General features: G+C 39.3%; 1 protein-coding gene across 1 annotated transcript; it reads left to right on the top strand.

Moving 5' to 3' along the window:
- The first annotated feature begins 5,293 nt into the window (after nt 1-5,293).
- Nucleotides 5,294-7,231, top strand: LOC143962072 (uncharacterized). Its single transcript, XM_077471405.1, has 2 exons — nt 5,294-6,692; nt 6,816-7,231. Exons 1-2 carry the CDS (start codon nt 5,294-5,296, stop codon nt 7,229-7,231), a joined length of 1,815 nt encoding a protein of 604 aa, XP_077327531.1.
- The last annotated feature ends 575 nt before the right edge of the window (nt 7,232-7,806 follow it).

The raw sequence follows: 7,806 nt of genomic DNA, 5'->3' as shown, positions 1-7,806 counted from the left end.
ACCTCTGTATAAGGCCAGGCTGTATAAAAGTCTCACATATGTGGTATCGCAATACTCAGGAGGAGTAGCAGAATGTGTTTTGGGGTGTAATTGTTGCTATATACATGCTATGTGTTAGAAATATCTTATAAATGGACAACTTTGTGTAAAAAAAAAAATAATAATTTATTTTCTTTCCATGTTTTCCGAAGACTTGTGTAAAAAAATTAACTGTTCAAAAGACTCATAATGCTTCATAGAATATACTTTGGGGTGTTTGTTTTCCAAAATGGGGTCATTTCATGGGTAATTCCTTCACAAATGTAATGGGTCGTTAGGAAATTAGAGGTGTCATTTATGCTCCTAGAACACCTGATGGCGCTCCCTGCATATTGGGCCTCTGTATGTGGACATGCTGTGTAAAAGTCACATACATGTGGTATCGCCATACTCAGGATGAGTAGCAGAATGTATTTTGGGGTGTAATTTTTGCTATGTACATGCTTTGCTTTGAGTTAGAAATACCTTATAAACTGACCACTTTGTGTAAAAAAAAAAATGTTTTCATTTTCTTTCCATGTTTTCCGAAGACTTGTGGAAAAAAATTAACTGTTCAAAAGATTCATTGTGCCTCATAGAATATACATTGGGGTGTCTGCTTTCCAAAATGGGGTAATTTTGTGGGTAATTCTACTGTCCTGGTGCTCCAGGGCCTTCACAAATGTAATAGGTCGTTAGGAAATTAGAGGTGTCATTTATGCTCCTAGAACCGCTTACGGTGTTCCCTGCATGTTGGATCTCTCTCTGTGGCCAGCCTGTGTAAAAGTCCCACACATGTGGTATCGCCAAACTCGGGAAGAGTTGCAGAATGTATTTTGGGGTGTAATTGGAAGTATGCATATGCTGTGTATGAGAAATAATTTGTTATTATGACAATTTTGTAAAAACAAAAAAACAAAAACATTCTTCTTTTTCCCAAGAATTGTGGGAAAAAATACAACTTCAAAAAACTCACCATGCCTCTTACTAAAATACCTTGGACTATCTACTTTTCCAAAAAATTTTGGGGGGGTTTTTGTACTTTATTGACATTTCAGAACCTCAAGAAATGAGATAGGCCGTCAGTACATCATGTGTGATCAATTTTCAATGATTTTCACCATAGCTTGTAGACTTTATAACTTTCAAAGAGACTAAAAAATATCCACTAATTTGGTTTATTTTTCCAAAGAGATGTAGCCGTATACATTTTGGCCCAAATTTATGAACAAAAATTACTTATTTGCAAAATTTTATCATAGAAACAAAAAAAAGTGTTTTTTTTTCAAAATTTTCACTCTTTTTTCACTTATGTCGCAAAAAATAAAAAACCCAGTGGTGATTAAATACCACCAAAAGAAAGCTCTATTTGTATGAGAAAAATGATAACAATTTTGTTTGGGTACAGTGTTGCATGACTGAGTTATCGGCATTCAAAATGTGAGAGCGCTGAAAGCTAAAAATTGGTCTGGTAAGGAAGGTGTATAAATGCCCTGTATTGAAGTGGTTAATAAAGGTCAGTTTATTACTAAAATTGCAGTGTATACATGGGCATATCTGTGTAGTGGTTACTGCGCTTCTTTCAAACTGATCCGCAGGTGCAGTGCACCTTCAGGTTACCTGCACTGAGGCATAGACTTCTGTTATTACCTGCGGGTTTGGTGAGCTTTCAGAAAGTGCACCACACCTGCAGGATATAATAGAAGTCTATGGCAAAGTGTAGCTAATCCGCAGGAAAGACACAGGTGCACTGCACTGCATTAGTGTGAAAGGCCCCTTTCTGTCCAATTAAATCAAACCCTCCATTCACCTCTATGAAACGGCAGATGTAAACAGATTTCCCTATCCCATTGATCCTTTTTAGCTATCTGTAAGGAGGTAATTCTTCCCAGTGACCACCAGTGTTCCTTTGTGTTGAAAAGGTTGAGAAAGGCTGCTCTAGAGTCTCTGCTTTCAGAATATATATAACATTTGGGGGGGTTTATGTCATCTTCAAGCCTAAAATAGTTTTTTAAACATGTAAACAATAAAAAAAAAAAAAATTTGCAAAAAATGCTCTGGCAGTGATAGGGTTAAGTCTCCTTATTTCTGGTCATGTGACTACGATTTTACATTTTCCCTGGACTCAGGTCAGCCTGTCAGTTTTTTTTTCCCCACTGTAAGAATTTAAAAATAAATGCTAGTTTGTCTTGCAGTTCATTTTTAACATGAGATATGGATGGACAGATAGACATTAATGTATCTAATATTCAGTTATATTTTGTATATACAGGGACATGAAATCACCTGCCAGCATTATTTTTAAATCCTAACTGAAATGTTAGTTTAAATTGCCTGAATTTTTTTAATATTAATTTCTAACATTGATTTACCCTTGGCACCATGAAAGTCCTGCTTCCATACTAAACAAAAATTCTATATATTTAGGACGTGGTGCCCTTTGACCTTCCCTCTTCCCAGCATTGGTTATGGTTTATATTAATGACATCAATTTATATTATTTCTATCATTACATTAATATCCCCATTGCACTGCACAGGTCTCATGGCTTGGGCACTTTACTCCTATGCCCATATATGGTATTGTCTTGGACACATGCCAAGATTCTGGCAGTTGGTATAGGAGTGGCAGTTGGCAGTTGCTATAGCAACGGCAGTAGATATAAGAGAGGCCAGTTGTTGTCAGAGTCAGTTGTTGCTGGGAGTGTGAGGAGGTAGGTCATGCTTTGCTCTGCACAAATTGTAGAATATGTGTGTGTTTGTATAAAGGGGGGCAGGGTGCCGGTACATGAAAACCAAAGCTGGGCATAATTCTATGGTATGTTCTCCTTACAAAACAGCCATAGTCTATGTAGAAAAGCCTCCATACAATATTATTTATTGCAATATGGCAATTTTTCTTTCAATTACATTACACTAATTACATTAATTATATTAATGAATAACATCATTGCATTATCACAGTAATTCATAACATTTCACAAATGATATGATTATATTAGATCAATTACTGCATTATATTACATTAGTTAATTGGAGAAAAGGGGGCGGAGCAGCCAAGTCTGTGATTTGAACTATTTTTAGATTCCAACTGATCTTTTAGTTTAAATCACCTGCAAGCCGGTACATGATATCCAAAGCTGGGAATAGTCCTAGAGTATGTTTTCTTTAGAAAGCAGCCATAGCCAATGTAGAAAAGCCTGCACTAAGGAAGTGAAAGGGTTATTCCGCCGTGGGGGAAGGGCAGTAAAAGACTTTTCCCTCAGCCCTGCAGTGACATCACTGGTTCTATCTAGCATATTATTGGGAATTATATTACATTACATTATATATATATATATATATATATATATTATAACTATATTATATAAAAGAAGAAAAAAAGAGTGAGAGTTTGGGTTTGCTACCTTTATCTCTCATTTCTTTACCTTAAGGCCCCTTCCACACTGGGGCGGTGCGGGCGTCGGCGGTAAAACGGTGGTATTTTTACTTACGCTTTACCGCCGTTATAGCGGTTTTAACTCCCGCTAGCGGCCGAAAAAGGGTTAAAACTGCCCGCAAAGCATGCTGCAGTGGCGCTTTGCCAGCGGTATAGCTTCGCTGCCCCATTGATTTCAATGGGTAGGAGCGGTGAATACAACGCTCCAAAGATGCTGCTATCAGGACTTTTTTTACCGTCCTGCTAGCGCACCGCTCCAGTGTGAAAGCCCTCCGGCTTTCATACTGGAGTGAAAGGAGCAGCTTTTTTCCGCTGCTATAAAGGCGCTATTTTTAGCGCTGTAGCGCCTGAAAAAACGTGTCAGTGTGAAAGGGGCCTTAATAAATCGATCCCACAATCATTGGTGTTTACTGGCACTCTATACCCCCCACACCTCCCAACTTTTAAACAAATGATCCCATCATCATAGGTGGTCAGCGGCTCTTTAAAGGAAAAGGGATTAAAAATCAGTTAAAATCATAAGACGTTACTACCTTTGCCTGTGGCTCTTGTTCAGTAGTTGTCTAATGTTTAACATTAGTTGTAGTTATGGTCAATGACTTTGTGTGATGTCTGGTTACAAGAATTTATTACTAAATATTGTCTTTTTCTATCTTTACAGATTTAGTGGCCGACAACTTTTTGAGATTTGAGAAATTTGAGGTTTAGCAGGCGTTTGGTAAACGTTTGGGAAACTTATTCATTGTCTTAAAGAGCATCCGATTTTATTTGGAGTTTTCAGAGACAAATTTCAAGATGAGCTATTCAGTAAGTATCTATATATTTTTTCACTATTCTTATATGACTTCACACTCACAACTGCACATACACAAAGGAGAACAAAGGCTCTTGACATTATTGACCTAATATGGTCAGACTTTTTCGCTACATTTTCACTTCCTGTGAAGAACGCATTTCCTGTCCCTGGGTGGCTATACTCACTCCTCCACTGTATCTATGTAGGAACTCATTGCTGCCACCCAGGCAGGACTACAAACATGTCTGCCTTTGTTTATTCCAATTACATGGGAGATGGGAAAATTAGCAGTTTACAGAAGAAAGATTAATTTGATAATGCTGTCTATTCACAGCATTTTTTGACAGGTCAGCGGGTACTTTCTGTACTTGCTGAAAATAATGAAAAATGAAAACTAAAGCAGCCATCACATCTAAGGACTATCTAACTTCAACATATTAAATGTTTGTTCTTGACTTTAATTGTACTTTAAAATTCTATGTGAAGACTTTTATAATTTTTGTATAGAGTGGTGAGAATTTAGACACTGTGTTGAGTTGTTATTGTTATCTGTATTGCCGCTTAGGAGTGGTAATTTAAAAAATTCTGAGCAATTGGGGAGGTAAAGTCTTAAAATGGGGACACCCAATCCTGTGACAATTAAGATAGAAATTACATTCATTTTAGAGAGATTTTCTCAAATTTCCCGTTGCATCTCTAGGACAAGAAGTGATGAGAAATCTCCTGATCACAGGAAAAAAAGAAAAAGTCCATAGGGGTTTTAACTTTTCCCTATACTATCTAAAATTATAACAAAAGGTTGTGGATCTACATACACTTTAAGAAAACTGTATACAGTGAGGAACGATGCCAAACATAGTCAGACATAGAATATGAGTTTACATTCACCTCATGTAATGCAGATCAAATATGAAAAAAAATTTCAGAAACTTCACAATCATATAATAAACCATACAAAACAAAATCCAAATGAATGCCAATGTTACGCAACTTTTAAATATGAATTTAGGCTGATCTTCTTCTTTTCATTCATAGGGAAAAATGAACACCATCAACTATAGGAGAGTTGATGAGGCGAGCAAATGGGATAAAGTAAGGAGTGCAAAGGAGAAGTGGTTGGAAGAAGAACGCAAGAGAGAGGAGGCTAAAGAGAAACAGAGAAAAGCAGAGGCGAGGGCTAAAGAGCAGAAGAGAAAGGAAAAGGAGGAACAGAGAAGGAAGGAACAATTCAGAGAGGAGGAGGAGAGAAAATGGGAAATCAAAAAAATAGAAGAAAAGAAGCTGCTGGAAGCAGTTCGCAAGAGGGATGAAGCCAATTGGAGAAAAGCAGAGGAGGAGAGAGAAAAACAAAAGAGAGAGGAAAAAGAGGAACAGCAAAGGGAGGAAAAACGCAGAGAGGAGGAGAAGAGAAAATGGGAAAACAAAAAAAGAGAAGAGAAGAAGCTGCTGGAAGCAGTTCGCAAGGGGGAGGAAGCCAATTGGATAAAAGCAGAAGAGAAGATCGATGAACAGAAGAGAAAGGATAAGGAGGAACAGGGAAAGGAGGAAAAACTCATTAATGAGGAGGCGAAAAAATGGAAAAACAGAATAGGAGCAGAAAAGAAGCAGCTTGAAGGGGATCGCATGTACGAAGAAGCTACTTGGAGAAAAGCAGAAGAGATAAGAAAAGAACAGAAGAGAAAGGAAGAAGAGGAACAAAGAAGGATGGCAAAAATCAGAGATGAGGAGCAGCGCAAATGGGAACAGAAAAAAAGAGAAGAAAGGAAGCATCTGGATGATGATCGCAAGAGGGAGGAAGCTCAATGGAAAAAAGCAGAGGAGAGGAGAAAAGAACAGACGAGAAAGGATAAAGAGGAACTGAGAAGGAAGGAAAAATTCAGAGATGAGGAGCAGCGCAAATGGGACAAGAAAAAAAGAGATGAGAAGAAGCAGCTGGAAGAAGATTTTGAGAGAGAGGAAGCAAATTTGAGGAAGATAAGAGAAGAACAGAACAGAAAGGAAGAGGAGAAACAGAGAAGGGAGGAAAAATTAAGAGCTGAGGAGGCGGAAATATGTGAAAACAGAAAAAGAGAAGAGAAGATGCAAAGACTAGAGCAGGAGAGGCTGCAAGAAAATTACAAGAGGGAAGAAGCTGAATGGAAAAAAGCAGAGGAGAATAGAGAAAAACAGAAGACAAGGGAAGAAGAAGATCAGAGAAGGCTGGACAGAATCATAAATGGGGAGGCAAGAAAATGGGAAAACACAAAAGAAGAAGAGGTGAAGCTGCTGGAAGAATATCGCAAGAAAGAGGAGTCTAAATGCAGAAAAGCAGAGAAGAAGAGAGAAGGAAGGAAGAAAGAGAAAGAAAGGGAACAGATAACAATGGACAAACTCAGAGATAAGCAGACGCAAAGATGGGAAAACAGAAAAACAGAAGAGGAGAACAGGCTGGAAGAAGATCGCAAGAGAGAGGAGGCTAAATGGAGAAAAGCAGAGGAAAAGAGAGAAGAACGAAAGAGAAGGGAAGAAGAGGAAAAGAAAATCTTGGACGGACTCAGAGATAAGCAGACACAAATATGGGAAGACAGAAAAGCAAAAGAGAAGAAGCAGCTGGAAGAAGACCGCAAGAGAGAGGAGGCTAAATGGAGAAAAGATGAGGAGAAGCGAGAAGAACGAAACAGACAGGAAAAAGAGGAACAGAGAAGGATAGACAAATTCAAAGCTGAGCAGGCGAGAAAATGGGAAAACAGAAAAGCAGCACAGGAGAAGCAGCTGGAAGAAGATCGCAAGAGAGAGGAGGATAAATGTAAAAGAGCAGAGGAGAGGAGAGAAAAACTGAAAAGATGGGAAAAAGAGGTACAGAAAAGGGAGGACAAATTGAAAGAGGAAGAGGCAAAAAGAAGGGATAAAAAATTAAGAGAACAGTGGATGCAGCAGAAAGAAGATCGCATGAGAGAAGAGGCTAGAAGAAGGGGGCTGATGAAAAAAAGAGATGATTAATGTGAAGAGAATGAGGGGGTTGATAGTTGAAGGAGAGGGAGAGTGGGGGGAAAGTAAGAGGGAAAAAGATAGAAAGAGAGGGAGAAAGGAAGGTCTCTCTACTTCTTACCTGGGGAATGGGTGAGGAGAGGAGTGAGAGAGGGGGACATGCTCATAGGCGTGAGAGACGGGGGGGTCTCTCACGCCCATGAGCACGTCCCCCTCTCTAACCCCTCTCCTCCCCCATTCCCCTAGGGGGAAGGAGAGAGACCTTCCTTTCCACCCTCTCTTTCTATCTCCCCCCTTACCTAAGAGAGAGGGGGCTAAATGGAGAAAAGAAGAGGAGAAGCAAGAAGAACGAAGGAGAAGGGAAGAAGAGCCGAGAAGAAGGGGGCTGAAGTAAAAAAGAGATGAGTAATGTGAAGAGAATGAGGGGGGTGATAGTTGGAGGAGAGGGAGAGAGTGGGGGGAAAGTAAGGGGGAAAAAGATAGAAAGAGAGGGAGAAAGGAAGGTCTCTCTCCTTCATACCTGGGGAATGGGGGAGGAGAGGAGTGAGAGAGGGGGACATGCTCATAGGCGTGAGAGACGGGGGGTC

This window comes from Lithobates pipiens, unplaced genomic scaffold (genome assembly GCF_037356315.1).
Source record: "Lithobates pipiens isolate NorthernLeopardFrog02 unplaced genomic scaffold, aLitPip1_a1.2 Scaffold_8, whole genome shotgun sequence".
In the NCBI taxonomy this organism is placed as follows: Eukaryota; Metazoa; Chordata; class Amphibia; order Anura; family Ranidae; genus Lithobates; species Lithobates pipiens.
This window is presented reverse-complemented; position numbering and strand designations above follow the sequence as displayed.